This window comes from Arachis hypogaea, chromosome 19, assembly GCF_003086295.3.
Source record: "Arachis hypogaea cultivar Tifrunner chromosome 19, arahy.Tifrunner.gnm2.J5K5, whole genome shotgun sequence".
Taxonomy (NCBI): domain Eukaryota; kingdom Viridiplantae; phylum Streptophyta; class Magnoliopsida; order Fabales; family Fabaceae; genus Arachis; species Arachis hypogaea.
The window spans coordinates 6,634,201-6,653,862 of record NC_092054.1 but is presented as its reverse complement, the minus strand read 5'-3'; the positions used below and the strand labels follow the sequence as shown (position 1 = coordinate 6,653,862).

At 30.6% G+C, this 19,662-nt stretch overlaps 3 protein-coding genes across 11 annotated transcripts; all 3 read right to left on the bottom strand.

Moving 5' to 3' along the window:
• Nucleotides 1-2,657: 2,657 nt before the first annotated feature.
• Nucleotides 2,658-6,509, bottom strand: LOC114923991 (FBD-associated F-box protein At5g60610). 6 transcript variants are annotated; one of them, XM_072228105.1, is made up of 4 exons: nt 6,252-6,509; nt 4,811-6,005; nt 4,525-4,710; nt 2,658-2,999 (listed from the first exon to the last, which is right to left on the bottom strand). In XM_072228105.1, exons 1-4 carry the CDS (start codon nt 6,293-6,295, stop codon nt 2,778-2,780), a joined length of 1,647 nt encoding a protein of 548 aa, XP_072084206.1. In that variant the 5' UTR covers nt 6,296-6,509; the 3' UTR covers nt 2,658-2,777. The 6 variants fall into 6 exon arrangements, with proteins under 6 accessions (XP_072084206.1, XP_025676231.1, XP_072084205.1 ...); XM_025820446.3 differs by having other exon boundaries at nt 4,811-6,084; nt 6,252-6,507; XM_072228104.1 differs by having other exon boundaries at nt 4,811-6,074; nt 6,252-6,498.
• A 1,230-nt stretch (nt 6,510-7,739) lies between these two features.
• On the bottom strand, nt 7,740-11,720 carry LOC112776321 (FBD-associated F-box protein At5g60610-like). Of its 2 annotated transcripts, none has more exons than XM_025820439.3 (5): nt 11,474-11,720; nt 10,029-11,305; nt 9,743-9,928; nt 8,967-9,195; nt 7,740-8,090 (listed from the first exon to the last, which is right to left on the bottom strand). In XM_025820439.3, the coding sequence occupies exons 2-4, from the start codon at nt 11,277-11,279 to the stop codon at nt 8,971-8,973; spliced, it is 1,662 nt and encodes a 553-aa protein (XP_025676224.1). In that variant the 5' UTR covers nt 11,280-11,305; nt 11,474-11,720; the 3' UTR covers nt 7,740-8,090; nt 8,967-8,970. The 2 variants fall into 2 exon arrangements, with proteins under 2 accessions (XP_025676224.1, XP_029151472.1); XM_029295639.2 differs by having other exon boundaries at nt 10,029-11,295; nt 11,474-11,646.
• Nucleotides 11,721-14,316: 2,596 nt separating this feature from the next.
• Nucleotides 14,317-18,121, bottom strand: LOC112776320 (FBD-associated F-box protein At5g60610). 3 transcript variants are annotated; one of them, XM_025820436.3, is made up of 5 exons: nt 17,677-18,121; nt 16,234-17,497; nt 15,948-16,133; nt 15,502-15,722; nt 14,317-14,653 (listed from the first exon to the last, which is right to left on the bottom strand). In XM_025820436.3, the coding sequence occupies exons 2-5, from the start codon at nt 17,479-17,481 to the stop codon at nt 14,593-14,595; spliced, it is 1,716 nt and encodes a 571-aa protein (XP_025676221.1). In that variant the 5' UTR covers nt 17,482-17,497; nt 17,677-18,121; the 3' UTR covers nt 14,317-14,592. The 3 variants fall into 3 exon arrangements, with proteins under 3 accessions (XP_025676221.1, XP_025676220.1, XP_072083763.1); XM_025820435.3 differs by having other exon boundaries at nt 16,234-17,507; nt 17,677-17,909; XM_072227662.1 differs by having other exon boundaries at nt 16,234-17,428; nt 17,677-17,889.
• Nucleotides 18,122-19,662: the final 1,541 nt, after the last annotated feature.

Genomic DNA, 19,662 nt, shown 5'->3' with positions numbered 1-19,662 from the left:
ATTACAATTATATAGCCTTTAATTCTATCATCAAGTATACGTTTCTTGCTTTAACAGGTTTAGGGAATAACAAACCTCAAGGGGAGATTGATTTGACTATGCATGTGGTAATTTTTTGATGTATAGTTGATATAAATAGATGAAAATATTATTAGATTTTATTAACATATACTAGGATTATTATAGTTTCTATTGACAAGTTTTTGAGTTAATTAATATATTTATTTATTTATTTATTATATTAATTGTAAAAATTGGTGGTTAGCTGAGGTAAAATTCTTATTTTAGTTTATTAAAATTAATTTTTAAATATAATTTTTTAAAAAATATAGCATATGACAAATTAAAATAAGACATGATTTGATAAAAATTTTTGAGAATATATTTATACTTGTAAATACATTATTTTTAGAGTAAGTTACCTATATACACTTATTTATAATTCAACGTAAACTGTTGGATTTTCATGCGGCATGTGAATGATCAGACGAAGGAGGTAAAACAAGTATAAATCACAAGACGAAATTTAAATCTCCAATACGGACTAATGAGTTGATAATTAGACTAATCTAACTTAATTAATGACATGAATTAAAATTAAGTTGTTTTATTAAATTTTTTATAATAGACCTATTACATTAAATAAAAATAAAATAAAATAAAAAAGTTCTAATTTAATCTACAAAATAAATTATTTTATCTTTATATTATTTATTTAGTTTATACTTTTTTCTTTAATTTTTTTAAATTTAATTGTTAGATTTAATTTTTTAATCCATAGAAAAAATAAGAATTTTGTTAATAGCATTGTGATATTAATAGCAATGTGACTCTATAGGGCAGGTACATATTTAACTTAATCCTGAATAAACTCTAAATTAAAGAATTAACATATTTTATTTTGTCAAGTATTATATTTTTTATATTTTAATATAAAAAAATAAAAGAACATTGGTTTGATTGCTATATTAAAATAAAATCATTTAAAAAGTTTATACGATTTTTTTTTATCAAAATAAAAGTTTATATCAAAATAAAATCATTTATAATAGGAAATTTTTTTATATTTTACCACTTTATTTTTATTATTAAATTTGTATTTAACATTGTGTGTGGAATGAAATCTCAGTTTTAATTCTATTTTTTTTGTCGCATGTAGTTTTGTTTGTATATAGCTTGCTTTTCTTTATAGTACAAGTTCTAGACCCCAACAAAATATACATGACACACATTTCACATTTGTTTTCTATTTTCATCTACCATATCATACACAATAAAACACCAAACACTAACAATAAATTTATGGTGTAATGTGTTTTATTGTGTTTGACATAGTAGGTAAAAATAGAAAATAAATATAAGATGTGTGTCATATATATTTTGTTGGGATCTAGAACTTACTTTACTATAATATCACAATACTATTAATAAAATTCTTATCTTCTCTGTGAATTAAAAAAATTAATCCTAACAATTAAGTTTTAAAAAATTAAAGAAAAAGGTACAAACTAAATAAATAATACAGAGATAAAATAATTTATTTTGTAAATTAAATTAGAACTTTTTTATCTTATTTTATTTTTATTTAAAGTGGCAGGTCTATTATAAAAAATTTAATAAAACAACTTAATTTTAAATTATGTCACAAATTAATTTAGGTTGATCTAGTTGTTAGTTCATTAGTTCGTATTGAAGATTTAAATTTTGTCTTGTGCATGGTGATAAATTAGTCATAGTGATGCATTAGTTCTTGGCGTACTCGAAAAACAAAAACAAATTTTATATACCCAAAACAACATAAAAGAGAAGACACTTTGTTACTCATATACCTTTTATAAACGTGTATAATCTGTTACATGGTGTAGCACCGGAAAACATATTATCATAAACCGCTGGTCTTTCCAGCGGTTCATACTTGCTTCACCTCCTTCAGATATCCTACACTTGAGAGCGATTTTTGATCATTCACCATGAAAAATACGTTAGCTTATAGCGATTTTTGTTATTTTCGTAAACTACTATATCCTATAGCGATTTACACAGAATTATTAAAAAAGTGTATATGGATATTTTTTTTGTAAAAATTGTATATAAATAATTTTAATTACTATTTATTTTATTTAAGTAATCTGTCCAAAATACTACATAGATATTAGAAATTAGAAATCAGTCATTAATTAGTTAATAAATAATATTTATTAGTCACAAAAAAAATAATATTTATGTATTATTTACAAAAAAATAGTTTGAATGTACTGTTGTAAGAAGTATTTGATTATTCTGTAACAAGATATTTGATTATTTTAATATAAAATCTTTTATAAATTTAATTATTTTGATGAAAAATCTTTGACAAGAAAGCTTGATTAGTCTGATATAAAATGTTAAAATTGTGTGAAATAACTTATTTTTAAGGGAAAGTATGAAGAGCTAATGGAATATTTTGACAATGTGTACAATGGAGGTTTAAGAAGTATTAGAGATATAACCATTAGTGTTATTTTTTCCCATCAGTTGAAGCTTTTGGGATGACAAATAGTCCATTGTCTTCCTAGCGGGACTCTATTTTTAATAATAATTTATTTTTTATGTTGAAAGAAATTTTCTATTATAGTATAGTTGAAAGTTAAAACATCATGCATTATGAAATTTAGATGTAAATGTTAAAGAAGAACATATCAATTACTTTCAACTTTCAACAGTTCAACACAAAGAAAACAAGAAAAAAATAATAATAAAAACCACATAACAAATTGCAGTTGTAATTTTATATTGTCTTATCGTAATGAGTTCCACTCTAACTCAAAGTTAAGCGGCAGATCCGGGGAAAAAAAATTTATTGGCAATGAATCCAAGAGTGCTTCACAATCATTGAGGTTCTCATATTTCTTAGGAGAGCTTGTGACTTTGACATCTTTCAAATCATGCCACCAACATTTTATTTGACTTGAACTGCACTCCTCTCCATCGTTGTTGCACCTTAGCTTCTCCAATAATAGCTGTTGTTGATTTGGCCAATTGACAAACTAGAATTAGATCTTTAACTTTTAACTATATATTTTCCTATCGGAGAATATTAGGTAAATAATATCATTTTGAACAACATGAACAACCACCAATCAAATAAAAACACATTACACTTTCAAATTAATCATCTAAATTTTAATATTAAAATAACCATCTATGCACCTAGTGAAATGAACATCCAATATATCTATTGTTCACATTGTTTAATATTTTTATTGTCTATCTATACTTTTCCTATCGTAAATTATACTTTCTATTTTTAAAAAATATTCATAGTGATAATTTTCCCTATATGCTTTAAGGAGATGTAAATAAATCTTTTTATAATCTTTCTAGATAAAGAGCCAATTATAATCAATTATTAGTTGGATTATAAAGAGGTTCAGAAAAGATCAAAAACAACATGTAATTCATTCTAAAAAGTCAGTTTTATTATCACAGTAAAAACAAAAAAGTTATCTGAAATGCTAATCTCTTCACTTCCCACTCCGCATCTTTCTTCTAAAAAAACCGCTTTCTTTAGCAGCGCTTTCCTCCTCCGTGCATGTGCATGCGCTTTCCTCCACCACACCTTTGCTTCTCTCCGCCGTACGTTTGCTTCCCTCCGCCGTGCCATTGCCCCCTCTTCCGTGCACTTCTCTCCGACGTTGTCATCGGTCATTCCCTCCGTCGTGCTCGTCTTGATTAAAAAAATTGTTTTGATTTTTTTTATGATTCTTGATTTTTAAAAAAGAAGCATTAAAATATAACAAATGACACATCTAAAACTAAACAAAAAGAAACATTCAAAATCATTATAAAAGAATATTTTTAACCTAACAAAAAAAATTTTAACATAACAAAAAGAAATATTTAAAATTATTGTACAAAAACTTTGAAAAAAGTGATCCCGAGAAGAAGAAGAAGAAGAAGAACCAATATGGAGGGAGAGGCAGTGCAGAAGGAAAAAAGAAGGAGAAGAAGAAAGATGCCGAAAAAGAGGAGAAGAGAGGTGAAGAAAGTAAAAGAGTACGTGTTTTTTAAACATAAAACTAGTTTTTAATATTTAAAATCAGAATCTTTTAAAAAGTTTGCTACTTTACTGCATAAAGAATTGGTTCATAAACTTTCTCATTTTTTTAATATGTATTGATAGATAATAAATTAACACAATAGCACTCAGAAAATAGAGTTATCAAACATTTTCAAACTACAGAAACTGAAAGATTCAGAACTAACAAATAAAATTCACAAAAAAACCTTTAGATTTAAAAAATTGGCAAATACAATTGATGATAATCTTACATAGTATCATGTCAGTCTTTTATATGTAATAAAATCAAAACTATTTAACAATTTATCAATTTTGTCAACTTAGTAAATCTTTAGAAGGCTACTTTAACCCTTTTATTATCTTTCACATGATTCTTGTTTTTTCACGAATCAAACCACTGAAAAAATTGATCATGCATTGGACAATCAAATCAGGAGTTAAGGGGCAATGAATCAATGACAAACCTTAAGGAATATTCTGCTGCAGAGTTTCAGGTTCAAAGAAATAATAGCAGGACGGAAGCTCCAAAACAAATCATTGATAAGAAGCACACACAACTCTTCAGTTTCTTCAGTTACCGATAACCTCAATTGTTTGATCCTTGGCAAAGGGACTTCAACATTTTGTAGTACATCTTCATTGAACAAAATCTGCTCATCAAAAATACAATTCCAACACAAATGACATCAAAAGTTCCCATGTAAAGTTTTATTTTAGCAACTAAAACAGAATTTGGTAATGTACACTTACAGATGAACCTTTCATGATTCCAAGATACAAGGATACCATAACATTTCTTGGTGCTATGTTCTGGAAAAATGCCCTAAGCCTTTTCAAATCCATACGAGATTCTAGTGGGAAGCCAAAATCAAAATCCACCTGATTTGAACAATTCACAAAAGATATAGCTGCTGGCATGTGGCTGGATTTTCCAGAATATCTACATGACTCTAAATTCGGCGCATCGATCTTAGCTTCCTTCAACTCTAAGCAAGCCTGGAAGGACAAAACCTTGAGCCTAGAACTGGAGATCATTAGGCTCTCAGATGTAACACAACCACTCAATTCCAACCTCTCAAGGAAAGGAAACTTGTCAAAAAGTTCACGCAACCATTGGTTAGAGACAAAAACAGAACTCACAGCCTCTAAAATAAGCACCTTCAAATTTCTGCACTTGTCTATACTGATATCACAAGGGAACTCTAATTTGTCATTACCGAGTTGAAGATTCTCTAGACTCGGCACATCAACATGAATTTCACGAAATCCAGAAAACTTAGCAGACTTTAGCTTTGGCAAATCATGTACTTTTACATTTTCCAATCCAACACAGTGCTCCAATATTAATTCCTCAATCATAGGACAACCAGAAATGAGATCTTCAAGAGCTTGTTCATGTCCCAAATAAACATCAACTAAGGACAATATCCGCAACATAGGGAACCTAATTCTGTGATTTACAATCAATTTGTCTGCTCTAATCTTCCCGAACAACACTAATTCAGTTAATGACTTGGCTTTCAGTACATCTGGTGGCAAGCAGTAATAATTATCAACCGCATGAGAGTCAAAATCACATCCGAAGAAACAGCCAGCAAGTTGAAGTTCAAGCTTTAGCACCTGAATACTACTACTTTCACCTACTATCTTCATCCACCGGTCAACGAGATGTGGCATGAACAGAGGATGGAAGAACATCATACTCAGGTTAAATTCTTTGATGGCAAAGCCGTGGTGGTGGAACCTAACAAGTGTCCTGTCCACAGATTTGAGGAAGCTGTTCACTTTCCTCCTGTTTTCTTGTATCTTCAGGGGATCTTTTCTATCCTTCACGTGCACGCGCACGCATCGAGAGCCGTGGAAGACCAAGATGGGGAATGAGGACCATGTTTCATGCCAAGCCTTGGACAAAACACTGGTCCTTGCAGCATCTTCGTAAGGCAACCTTGAAAGAATGTCATGAAGGATTATCTTTGGCAGATCAGAAATTTTGTCCATCTCCTTAATAAAAACTCTGAGCTCCCCTAACAAACAATTACTAAGGATTAAACAATGTTCTTCAATTACATTCAACAATTCTATGCTAATAACTTTCATAATAATAGAAGAGAAAGGTCATTGATATATTGAAATGAAAGGTTGTAGTGGGATGCAAGTGTATGAAAAAGCTGTTTGAGTGTAAATTGCATACCAGTGTGTTGAAGAATTGCTGAGGCTGAGATCGTTGATGTGCATTGAGATTTTGGTAAAGTGTGAAAAACCTATCTCATCAAGATCTTCATCTGCTATGAATTATTGAATTTATTTTTCAGGCAACTATCTTTCTTTCTTCCCTGCCAGTGCCTTGTCATGTCAAATATGACTCATCAAATATTTCAGGTTAAGGTTTAATCAACTTTCTTCCGTTTGAAACTAGTGTTGCATTTAAAACAGTAAAAGGAAGGAATGGGAGGAGATAGTGGAATTTAGGGGGTATACATGACCCGCCCGGTTCGAAGATCCGGCCCTCCCTGACTCGAATATTTTGGAATTAATTTAGTGTGATTTTACGAAGTTTAGGTTCACGTAAGAGTTTCAAAAATAGATTCCATCATTATTTAGAGTTAGATCCAAATTAAGGCAAATCTAATTTCATCTACCCTATGTACATCTTAGGGGACTAAGAAGGTATATATGTTTTAAATTAATGCTAAAATTATGTTATATTTATTATAAGCTTATTGTTTTGTTTTTAATCACATTTGTTGAATTAGGAAATAGATAAAAAAAAAAGCATAAAATTAGAATTTATGATCAAATTCAAGTTCAAGTATGGTTATCAATGTAGTATTTTTTCTTCTTTATAAATGAGTGCATCATAAACTTTTGACATAACATTTATTAAGACTCGGATTTCATCTAGTAGAGATCTGGTTTTAGTGTGGCCCAAGAGTGTGTGATTTTATCGGGTTTAGAATCGGATAAGGATCTCAAAAATAGATCCGATCATTATTTAGGGTCGGGTCTGGATCAAAGTAAATCCAGTTTCACCCGACTTATGTACACCCCAGTAAAATTAATCAAAACCTAAAATAGTATTTTTATATTTAACAATAAAAAATAAACTAAGTTATATTACTAATAAAATGTATTATTTTTTTATTAATATTTGACTAATTTTAAATTCTAAATCTTAAATTCTAAATACTAATAATACAAAAATAAAATATTAATTTATATTAATAAAAGATTACTCCCCTAATATTTCTCTAAAAGCTAATTATAAAATAGAGTATTATTTTTGAATTATCAACTACAACATTAAATTCGAAACAAGTAAGATTAATACTAGCGAAGGACATATTTGCCAATGTCAAAAAAGATTTAGAATCTTGATAAGTAAAAGTAATCAAATTCGGAGCATTAATCCATGCATTCTCCAAATTAGAACACCAAGCAACCTTTAAAGCTTTAAGTTGCACCACTGGAAAGATACATATCTCTAGATAGAACGCAATTTCGTTAATTTCAGTTTCTCAAGGCCATAAAATGTATGGAAAAGTTCAAGAAACCACATGCTTGTGAGAATCAAATTGTTTGGATATTGAAAGCCAAAATATATAATAACATAGCATGAACTTAGCTAATTAAATCAAAACCCTACTATAATTGGAAAGTATATATATAATGCAAATTAAAATTAAGGAGAACTAAAAAGGCAACAATATCATATACTAGATAAGCACAATTTGTGAATACAAAGTTTTGATTATCAAGAGCTGAAACATGGTGCCATCATCAGATAATACTAGTAGCCACCATCTCAGTCTAATATGCAAAATTATTATGCTAATTTTTCTGCTTTTAGTCATAGTAGAAGATCATTAGGGATGCAACAACCACAAGCAATGATTCATAACAGGTCTTCGATTGCAGTTGGACCTGGTATCTTCATAATTTATTGTTGGGAAACCAAATCATGAATCCTCAATGCAGCATGAATTAGTTGACGCTGGGACCGGCGTTGATGCGGCCGCCGGACAGAGAAGTACTGCCGCCAAAAGAGTTGAGTTTAGGTGAAAATATAAATCCAAGCCAAGCAAATAAATAACCACCAGGCAATGTTGTAGCATTGGATGGATTACAATTATATAGCTTTTAATTCTATCATCACGTTTAAGTTTAAGTATACGTTTCTTGCTTTAACAGGTCTTAGGGAATAACAAACCTCAAGGAGAGATCGAATTGACTATCCATGTGGTAATTTTCTAATGTATGGTTGATGTAAATAGATGAAAATATTATTAGATTTTATTAACATATACTAGGATTATTATAGTTTCTGTTGACAAGTATTTGAGTTAATTAATATATTTATTTACTTATTTATTATATTAATTGTAAGGATTGGTGGTTAGGTGCAGTAAAACTCTTACTTTTAGTTTATTAAAATTAATTTTTAAATATAATTTTTTTTTAAATTATAGCATATGGTAAATTAAAATAAGCCAATAAGGCATGATTTGATAAAGATTTTTTAGAAGATAGTTATACTTGAAAATACATCATCTTTTACATGATAAATTAAAAACGATTGTGTATATGTGTTTGTAGTTTTTTTGGTGGCTATATGTGTTTGTAGTTTTAAAAAGTTAAAAGTTTTTGAAAGCACGTAACAATATTTTGTGAAAATTAGTTTATACTTATTCAAAATATTAAAAAGTCTAAAATATATAATAAATATTTAAATGTAAAGTTTTATTCAGAGTCAAAATTTTCTCCCATTTCATGAAATTAGATGTGAATGTTAAAGTAGAACATATCAATTACTTTCAACTAGTTCATCAACAGTTCAACAATAAGAAGGCAAGAAACAAAAATGACACAACAAATTGCAGTTGTAATTTTATATTTTAAGCTGTCTTACTGAATTACTGTAATGAGTCCCACTCTAACTGAAAGTTAAGCCGCAGAGCCGGGGAAGAAAAATTTATTGGCAAAGAATCCAAGAGTGCTTCACAATCACTGAGGTTCTCATATTTCTCAGGAGAGCTTCTGACTCTGACAACTTTCAAATCATGCCACCAACATTTCATTGGACTTGAACTGCAGCATCTCTCTTCCTCATTGTTGCACCTTAGCTTCTCCAATAATAGCTGTTGTTGATTTGGCCAATTGACAACTAGAATTAGAGAGGTGAAGGGGGTGGGAGGGTACATGTTTTTTAAGCGTAAAACTAATTTTTAAAATTTAAAAATCAGATTTTTTTTAAAAAGTTGGCTACTTTACTGCATATAGAATTGGTTCATAAACTTTCTCATTTTTTTCAATATATATTGATATATAATAAATTAACACAATAGCACTCAGAAAATGGAGTTATCAAACATTTTCAAACTACCGAAACTGAAAGATTCAGAACTAACAACGAAAATTCACAAAAAAATCCTTTAGATTTAAAAAATTGGCAAATACAATTGATGATAATCTTACATAGTATCATGTTAGTCTTTTATGTAACAAAAACAAAACTATTTAACATTTATCAATTTTGTCAACTTAGTAAATCTTTAGAAGGTTACTTTAACCTTTTTATTATCTTTCAAATGATTTTTGTTTTTTCACGAATCAAACCACTGAAAAAATTGATCATGCATTGGACAATCAAATCAGGAGTTAAGGGGCAATGAATCAATGACAAACCTTAAGGAATATTCTGCTGCAGAGTTTCAGGTTCAAAGAAATAATAGCAGGACGGAAGCTCCAAAACAAATCATTGATAAGAAGCACACACAACTCTTCAGTTTCTTCAGCTACCGATAACCTCAATTCTTTGATCCTTGGCAAAGGGACTTGAACATTTTGTAGTACATCTTCATTGAACACAATCTGCTCATCCAAAATACAAATCCAACACAAATGACATCAAAGTTCTCCATGTAAAGTTTTATTTTAGCAACTAAAACATAATTTGGTAATGTACACTTACAGATGAACCTTTCATGATTCCAAGATACAAGGATACCATAACATTTCTTGGTGCTATGTTCTGGAGAAATGCCCTAAGCCTTTTCAAATCCATAATACGAAATCCTATTGTGAAGACAACATCAAAATCCACCTGATTTGAACAGTTCACAAAAGACATAGCTGCTGGCATGTGGCTGGATTGTCCAGAATATCTACATGACACTAAATTCGGCGCATCGATCCTAGCTTCCTTCAACTCTACACAAGCATCGAAGGACAAAACCTTGAGGCGAGAACTGGAGATCATTAGGCTCTCAGATGTAATACAACCACTTAATTCCAACCTCTCAAGGAAAGGAAACTTGTCAAAAAGTTCAAGCAACCATTGGTTAGAGACAAAAACAGAACTCACAGCCCCTAAAAGAAACACCTTCAAATTTCTGCACTTGTCTATACTGATATCACAAGGGAACTCTAATTCGTCATTACCAAGATGAAGATACTCTAGACTCGGCACATCAACATGAATTTCACGAAATCCAGAAAACTTAGCAGACTTTAGCTTAGGCAAATCATGTACTTTTACATTTTCCAATCCAACACAGTGCTCCAATATTAATTGCTCAATCATAGGACAACCAGAAATGAGATCTTCAAGCGCTTGTTCATGTCCCAAATAAACATTAACTAAGGACAATATCCGCAACATAGGGAACCTAATTCTGTGATTTACAATCAATTTGTCTGCTCTAATCTTCCCTAACAACACTAATTCAGTTAATGACTTGGCTTTCAGTACATCTGCTGACAAGTAGTAATAATTATCAACCCCGTGTGAGTCAAACTCACATCCAAAGAAACAGTCAGCAAGTTGAAGTTTAAGCTTTAGCACCTGAATACTACTACTTTCACTTACTATCTTCATCCACCGGTCCACGCGATGTGGCATGAACCGAGGATGGAAGAACATCATACTAAGGTTAAATTCTTTGATGGCAAAGCCGTGGTGGTGGAACCTAACAAGTGTCCTATCCACAGACTTGAGGAAGCTGTTCGCTTTCCTCCTGTTGTCTTGTATCTTCAGGGGATCTTTTCTATCCTCCCAGTGCACGTGCACGCATCGAGAGCCGTCGAAGACCAAGATGGGAAATGAGGACCATGTTTCATGCCAAGCCTTGGACAAAACACTGGTCCTTGCAGCATCTTCGTAAGGCAACCTTGAAAGAATGTCATGCAGGATTATCTTTGGCAGATCAGAAATTTTGTCCATTTCCTTAATAAAATCTCTGAGCTCCCCTAACAGAAACAATTACTAAGGATTAAACAATGTTCTTCAATTACATTCAATAATTCTATGCTAATTACTTTCATCATAATAGAAGAGAAGGGTCATTGATATATTGAAATGAAAGGTTGTAGTGGGATGCAAGTGTATGAAAAGCTGTTTGAGTGCAAATTGCATACCAGTGTGTTGAAGAATTGCTGAGACTGAGATCGTTGATGTGCATTGAGATTTTGGTAAAGTGTGAAAAACCTATCTCATGAATCAAGATCTTCATCTGCTATGAATTATTGAATTTATTTTTCAAGCAACTATCTTTCTTTCTTCCCTGCCTGTGCCTTGTCATGTCAAATATGACTCATCAAATATTTCAGGTTAAGGTTTAAAGAACTTTCTCCCGTTTGAAAGTTGTGTAGCGTGTAAAACAGTAAAATGAAGGAGTGGGAGGAGATAGTGGAAGTTAGGATACACATGACCCGGCCGGTCCGAAGATCTGGTTCAGACTCGAATATTTTGGGATTAATTTAGTGTGATTTTACTGTGTCTAGAATTAGATAAGAATTTTAAAAATAAACTTGATCATTATTTAGAGTTGGATCCGGATTAAGGCGAACTCAGTTACACCCTTAATGTGTACTTTAGGGAAACTAATTCTAATATTATGTTATATTAGTTATAAGCTTATTGTTTTGTTTTTAATCACATTTGTTGAATTAGAAAATAGATCAAAAAATCATGAAATTAGAATTTTTGAACAAATTTAAGTTCAAGTATGATTATCAACTTCTCTGCAATAAGTATTTTTTCTTCTTTATAAATGAGTGCATCATAATTTTTTGACATAACTTTTATCAAGACCCGGACTTCGGCTGGGTTTGGTAAAGCTTTTGCTTTTCAAAAGTAGCTTATAAAAGCTGTCTTTTAAAAAGACAGCTTTTTAAAAGCTACAGCACGTGCATTTCGTAAAATCAAATTAAAAATGACTTTTAATAAGTACAAGCACTACAATTGTGTTTGGTAAAACAGCTTTTAAAAGTTGAAAAAATTATAATAAACATGTTTATAACAAAAAAATTTTTTTTTTTCAAATTCTTTAAACTATAAAATATTTTAAAATAAAATAATTTTAAAATAAAAAATCCATAATAAACATAAATATAATAAATAAATTTTTTATTTTTTAACTTTAAAATTTTATATAAGTATCATAAAATTTGTATGTAATCCAATGTTAGTACTGGGTACGTCCATTACCCACCTATATATATTGGTTCACCTTTACATATCACAAAAAATAGGACACATATATCAAATAAACTACTCTTATGATTATATATCTATATTTACATATGTATATACATGTTGTTATTATAATTTTGACTAATGTTCATGCAAAAAAAATTTTATGATTGGTTTTCATAAACCAGGTCAACCTCTTCCCGTTTCAAATAATAGAAAAAAACAAACAAACATAATAGATCTACTGACAAAATACAAAATTAACGCAAAAAAAATAATATAAATTGATAGAAGTTCATACCTAATATGTGATAGAGATGTATTTGTATTGAAATTTGTGAAGATTAGGTTCAAAAATAAAAAATATATGAAGATTGTGTTAGAATTTGTGAAAGTTAGGATGAGAAATTAGAAATATACGAGGATTTCAATGGCAATATAATAGCGGGAAATATGTGCGAGAAAATGAAAAAAATTTTGTAAGCATAAGCCATCTTTGAAAAGCTCCCTCCTAGGTGCTTTCAAAAGCACCCCTAACTTTTAAAAGCCGCAAGCACAAGGACTTGAGCTTTTTAATTTACCAAACGCAAAATGACGTGCTTGTGCACCTCCTGAAAAAGCTTTACCAAACCTAGCCTTCACCCAGTAGAAACCTGATTTTAGTGTGGCCCGGAAATAATGTGATTTTACTGGGACTAGGATCGGTTAAGAATATTAAAAATAGACTCAATCGTTATTTAAGGTCAGATTCGGGTCAAGGTAAATCCGGTTTCACCCGACCCATGTTCACCCCAGTAGAATTAATCACAACTTAAAATAGTATTTTTATATTTAACAATAAAAAATAGATTAAGTTATATTACCAATAAAATTTATTATTTTTTATTAATATTTGACTAATTCTAAATTCTAAATTCTAAATCTTAAATCCTAAATACTAATAACAAAAAAAATAAAATATTAGTTTATATTAATAAATGATTACTCCCCTAATATTTCTCTAAAAGCTAATTATAAAATAGGGTATTATTTTTGAATTGCCAACCACAACATTAAATTCGAAACAAGTAAGATTAATACTAGCGAAGGACATATTTGCCAATGCCACAGAAGATTTAGATTCTTGATAAGTAAAAGTAATCAAACTCGGAGCATTAATCTACGCATTCTCCAAATTAGAACACCAAGCAACCTTTAAAACTTTAAGCTGCACCACTGAAAAGATGCATTTCTCTAGATAGAACGCAATTTCGTTAATTTCAGTTTCTCAAGGCCATAAAATGTATGGAAAAGTTCAAGAAACCACATGCTTGTGAGAATCAAATTGTTTGGATATTGAAAGCTTAGATATTTTACATTTGAACACGTACATGTGTTCCTATTAGAGGTTCTATTGTTAAGAGTAATTCACCAAGTAAAAAAAAATATAAAATGAGAAGATATATAATCTAATTTAATTTGAAGGCATTAACTTAGTAAGTCTCTCGTCTTATTAGAGTGTTAGGGGACCAGCACTTTTGTTAAATTCTGACCAGCACTTAATCATCAAAAGGAAATTGAATGCTTCTACACCATTAGATGCAATCACACACCATTAAAAACATCATTGATGGCTAATTGATAGCTAAAAACTACAAAATCTCCTGACCTCCTAAACTTTTTCCTAATTTAATATAGTAATTAAATTGAAAAAAAAATTGATATATAATAACATAGCATGATAACTTAGCTAATTAAATCAAAACCCTACTATAATTGGAAAGCATAGATATAATCCAAATTAAAATTAAGGAGAACTAAATGGCAACAATATCATATACTAGATAAGCACAATTTGTGAATACATTGTTTTGATTATCAAGATCTGAAACATGGTGCCATCATCAGATAATACTAGTAGCCACCATCTCAGTCTAATATGCAAAATTATTATGCTAATTTTTCTGCTTTTAGTCATAGTAGAAGAACATTAGGGATGCAACAACCACAAGCAATGATTCATAATAGGTCTTCGATTGAAGTTGGACCTGGTATCTTCATAATGTATTGTTGGGAAACCAAATCATGAATCCTCAATGCAGCATGAATTAGTTGACGCTGGGACCCCGCCGGACAGAGAAGTACTGCCGCCAAAAGAGTTGAGTTTAGATGAAAATATAAATCCAAGCCAAGCAAATAAATAACTACCAGGCAATGTTGTAGCATTGCATGAATTACAATTATATAGCTTTTAATTCTATCATCACTTTTTAAGTATACGTTTCTTGCTTTAACGGGTCTAGGGAATAACAAACCTCAAAGAGAGATCGAATTGACTATCCATGTGGTAATTTTCTAATGTATGGTTGATAAAAATAGATGAAAATATTGTTAGATTTTATTATCATATACTAGGATTATTATAGTTTCTGTTGACAAGTATTTGAGTTAATTAATATATTTATTTACTTATTTATTATATTAATTGTAAGGATTGGTGGTTAGGTGCAGTAAAACTCTTACTTTTATTTTATTAAAATTAATTTTTAAATATAATTTTTTTAAAATTATAGAATATGATAATTTAAAATAAGGCATGATTTGATAAAACTTTTTGAGAAGATATTTATACTTGTAAATACATCATTTTTTACATGATAAATTAAAAACGATTATGTATATGTGTTTGTAGTTTTAAAAAGTTAAAAGTTTTGAAAGCACGTAAGAATATTTTGTGAAAATTAGTTTATACTTATTCAAAATATTAAAAAGTCTAAAATATATAATAAATGTTCAAATGTAAAGTTCCATTCAGAATCAAATTTTCTCTCATTTTATGAAATTTAGATGTGAATGTTAAAGCAGAACATATCAATTACTTTCAACTGGTTCATCAACAGTTCAACAATAAGAAGGCAAGGAAAAAAAAAACAAAAAAACAAAAACGACACAACAAATTGCAGTTGTAATTTTATATTTTAAGTTGTCTTACTGTAACGAGTCCCACTCTAACTGAAAGTTAAGCCGAAGAGCCGGGAAAGAAAAATTTAATGGCATTGAATCCAAGAGTGCTTCACAATCACTGATGTTCTCATATTTCTCAGGATAGCTTCTGACTTTGACATCTTTCAAATCATGCCACCAACATTTCATTTGACTTGAACTGCAGCATCTCTCTTCCTCGTTGTTGCACCTTAGCTTCTCCAATAGTAGCTGTTGTTGATTTGGCCAATTCACAACTAGAATTAGAGAGGTCAAGGGGGTGGGAGAGTACGTGTTTTTTAAGCGTAAAACTAGTTTTTAAAATTTAAAAATCAGAATTTTTTAAAAAGTTGGCTATATAGAATTGGTTCATAAACTTTCTCAAACCATTGAAAAAATTGATCATGCATTGGACAATCAAATCAGGAGTTAAGGGGCAATTAATCAATGACAAACCTTAAGGAATATTCTGCTGCAAAGTCTCACGTTCAAAGAAATAATAGCAGGACGGAAGCTCCAAAACAAATCATTGATAAGAAGCACACAGAACTCTTCAGTTTTTTCAGCTACCGATAACCTCAATTCTTTGATCCTTGGCAAAGGGACTTGAACATTTTGTAGTACATCTTCATTGAACACAATCTGCTCATCCAAAATACAATTCCAACACAAATGACATCAAAGTTCTCCATGTAAACTTTTATTTTAGCGACTAAAACATAATTTGGTAATGTACACTTACAGATGAAGCTCTCATGATTCCAAGATACAAGGATACCATAACATTTATTGGTGCTATGTTCTGGAAAAATGCCCTAAGCCTTTTCAAATCCATACGAGATTCTAGTGGGAAGCCAAAATCAAAATCCACCTGATTTGAACAATTCACAAAAGATATAGCTGCTGGCATGTGGCTGGAGTTTCCATAATATCTACATGACTCTAAATTCGGCGCATCGATCTTAGCTTCCTTCAACTCTAAGCAAGCCTGGAAGGACAAAACCTTGAGCCTAGAACTGGAGATCATTAGGCTCTCAGATGTAACACAACCACTTAATTCCAACGTCTCAAGGAAAGGAAACTTGTCAAAAAGTTCACGCAACCATTGGTTAGAGACAAAAACAGAACTCACAGCCTCTAAAATAAACACCTTCAAATTTCTGCACTTGTCTATACTGATATCACAAGGGAACTCTAATTTGCCATTACCAAGTTCAAGATACTCTAGACTCGGTACATCAACATGAATTTCACGAAATCCAGAAAACTTAGCAGACTTTAGCTTAGGCAAATCATGTACTTTTACATTTTCCAATCCAACACAGTGCTCCAATACTAAATCCTCAATCATAGGACAACCAGAAATGAGATCTTCAAGCGCTTGTTCATGTCCCAAATAAACATAAACTAAGGACAATATCCGCAACATAGGGAACCTAATTCTGTGATTTACAATCAATTTGTCTGCTCTAATCTTCCCTGACAACACTAATTCAGTTAATGACTTGGCTTTCAGTATATCTGGTGGCAAGTAGTAATAATTATCAACGGCGTGTGAGTCAAACTCACATCCAAAGTAACAGTCAGCAAGTTCAAGTTCAAGCTTTAGCACCTGAATACTGCTACTTTCACCTACTATCTTCATCCACAGGTCGACGAGATGTGGCATGAACCGAGGATGGAAGAACATCATACTCAGGTTAAATTCTTTGATGGCAAAGCCGTGGTGGTGGAACCTAACAAGTCTCCTATCCACAGACTTGAGGAAGCTGTTCGCTTTCCTCCTGTTTTCTTGTATCGTCAGGGGATCTTTTCTATCCATCCAGAGCATGTGGCCGCCTTGAGAGCCGTCGAAGACCAAGATGGGGAATGAGGACCATGTTTCATGCCAAGCCTTGGACAAAACACTGGTCCTTGCAGCATCTTCGTAAGGCAACCTTGAAAGAATGTCATGCAGGATTATCTTTGGCAGATCAGAAATTTTGTCCATTTCCTTAATAAAATCTCTGAGCTCCCCTAACAGAAACAATTACTAAGGATTAAATAATGTTCTTCAATTACATTCAATAATTCTATGCTAATAACTTTCATCATAATAGAAGAGAAGTGTCATTGATATATTGAAATGAAAGGTTGTAGTGGGATGCAAGTGTATGAAAAAGCTGTTTGAGTGTAAATTGCATACCAGTGTGTTGAAGAATTGCTGAGACTGAGATCGTTGATGTGCATTGAGAATTTGGTAAAGTGTGAAAAACCTATCTCATCAAGATCTTCATCTGCTATGAATTATTGAATTTATTTTTCAAGCAACTATTTTTCTTTCTTCCCTGCCAGTGCCTTGTCATGTCAAATATGACTCATCAAATATTTCAGGTTAAGGTTTAATCAACTTTCTCCCGTTTGAAACTTGTGTTGCATGTAAAACAGTAAAAGGAAGGAGTGCGAGGAGATAGTGGAATTAATCAAAACTTGAAATAATATTTTTTTACTTAACAATAAAAAATAAAATAAGTTATATTACTAATAAAATTTATTATTTTTATCAATATTTGACTACCTCTTACACTTTGTTTGGATGTAGAAAAGAAAATAAAAAGAAAGAAAATAAGAAAAAAATAAAAAAAAATAAAATTATTTGTATGTTGTTTGGATGAATAGAAAATAGATATAAAAAATAAAGAGAAATTTTTTTTTTTGGATAAAAAGAAAATTGAGAAGAATGAAAATTATAATAGTATAAAATTACATTAATATTTTTATCATAAAATAAATTATAAATCTTTTTATTATTCATTTTTTATTATATTTTATAAAATATTATAATTTTATATATTTAATTTAAATTATTTATCTAATACATATAATATTTAAATATAAAATTCTATTATAATAATATATTAAAACTAAATTTATATTAATAATTGTTAATAATAATATAACTAAGGGTAGTATTGAAAATGTAAAAAATATGACAATTTCTTTTTTGTTTTCTTGCTTATGATGGAAAGAAATTTTTTTTTGTGAAACCTACACATAGGGGTGTCCGCGGATTGGATCGGATCGGATATGGCCAAAAATTCGATCCGATCCGCATTAAAATTATCGGATCGGATCGGATCCAATATCCGCAGCTTTTAAGGTCGGATCGGATCGGATATCGGATATATCCGCAAAACACAAAAATATTTTTAAAAGCTTATTTTTATTAAAAAATATCAATAAAATTCATTTTTTCTATTCTTTTAAATATGTTTACTTTTAAAATAATATTAAACATACTTTTCTTAAATAATAAATTAAAATAATATAACATATATGATAATTATTAATTGAAATAAAACATAAAAAGAATATTTACTTATTTATTTCTTTAATTTTGCGGATACGCGGATATGCGGATCGGATATGCGGATATCAACACAAAATCCGCAATCCGATCCGATTAGTGTGTGGATCCGATCCGATCCGATCCAAAAGCCTTGCGGATCGGATCCATATCCGCAATTTTCGGATCGGATTCGGATAAACACCGCGGATATGCAGATCGGATCCGATCCATGGACACCCCTACCTACACAAGAATTTTCTTTCCTTCTTATTTTCTTTGATAACCAAACAAAGAAAAATATCATTTTTTATTCATTTTCTTTCCATCTATTTTCTTTCCACTCATTTTCCCTCCAACCAAATATAGTGTTAAGTTTTTAAGTTATTAACTTGTCCAAATGCCAAAAGTAGGCTATGCTTCAGTGAATTGGAGAGTGAGGTTCAAGTGTTCAACCCGAAATGCCTAGGGAAACTAAGATCAAGTCGAATTAAATTGATTCCTTTCACAGTCTTCAACATGACTATCCGATAAATTTTGGTTTTGTAAAGAATGTTTGGACAATGGTATAGTGAGAAGCCGGGCTGAGCAAGCAAAGAATGCACCTAAAAACAAGGAAAACAAACCAGATACTTTGCTAAAAACGACAAATTTCTCACTAGAAAATTGATCATTGGCAATTATGAATTATCTTATTCTCTAATTTATATTCCCCTTAGTTTTTCTTTTTTGTCAAGTTATACCCTTACAGACACACCCCTTCCCTTTTGCCATGGATTCTATAGAATAAAAAAGAAAAGAATTCTAAATGTATGATTTTGTTTCTTGTTAACCTACCACTATTAG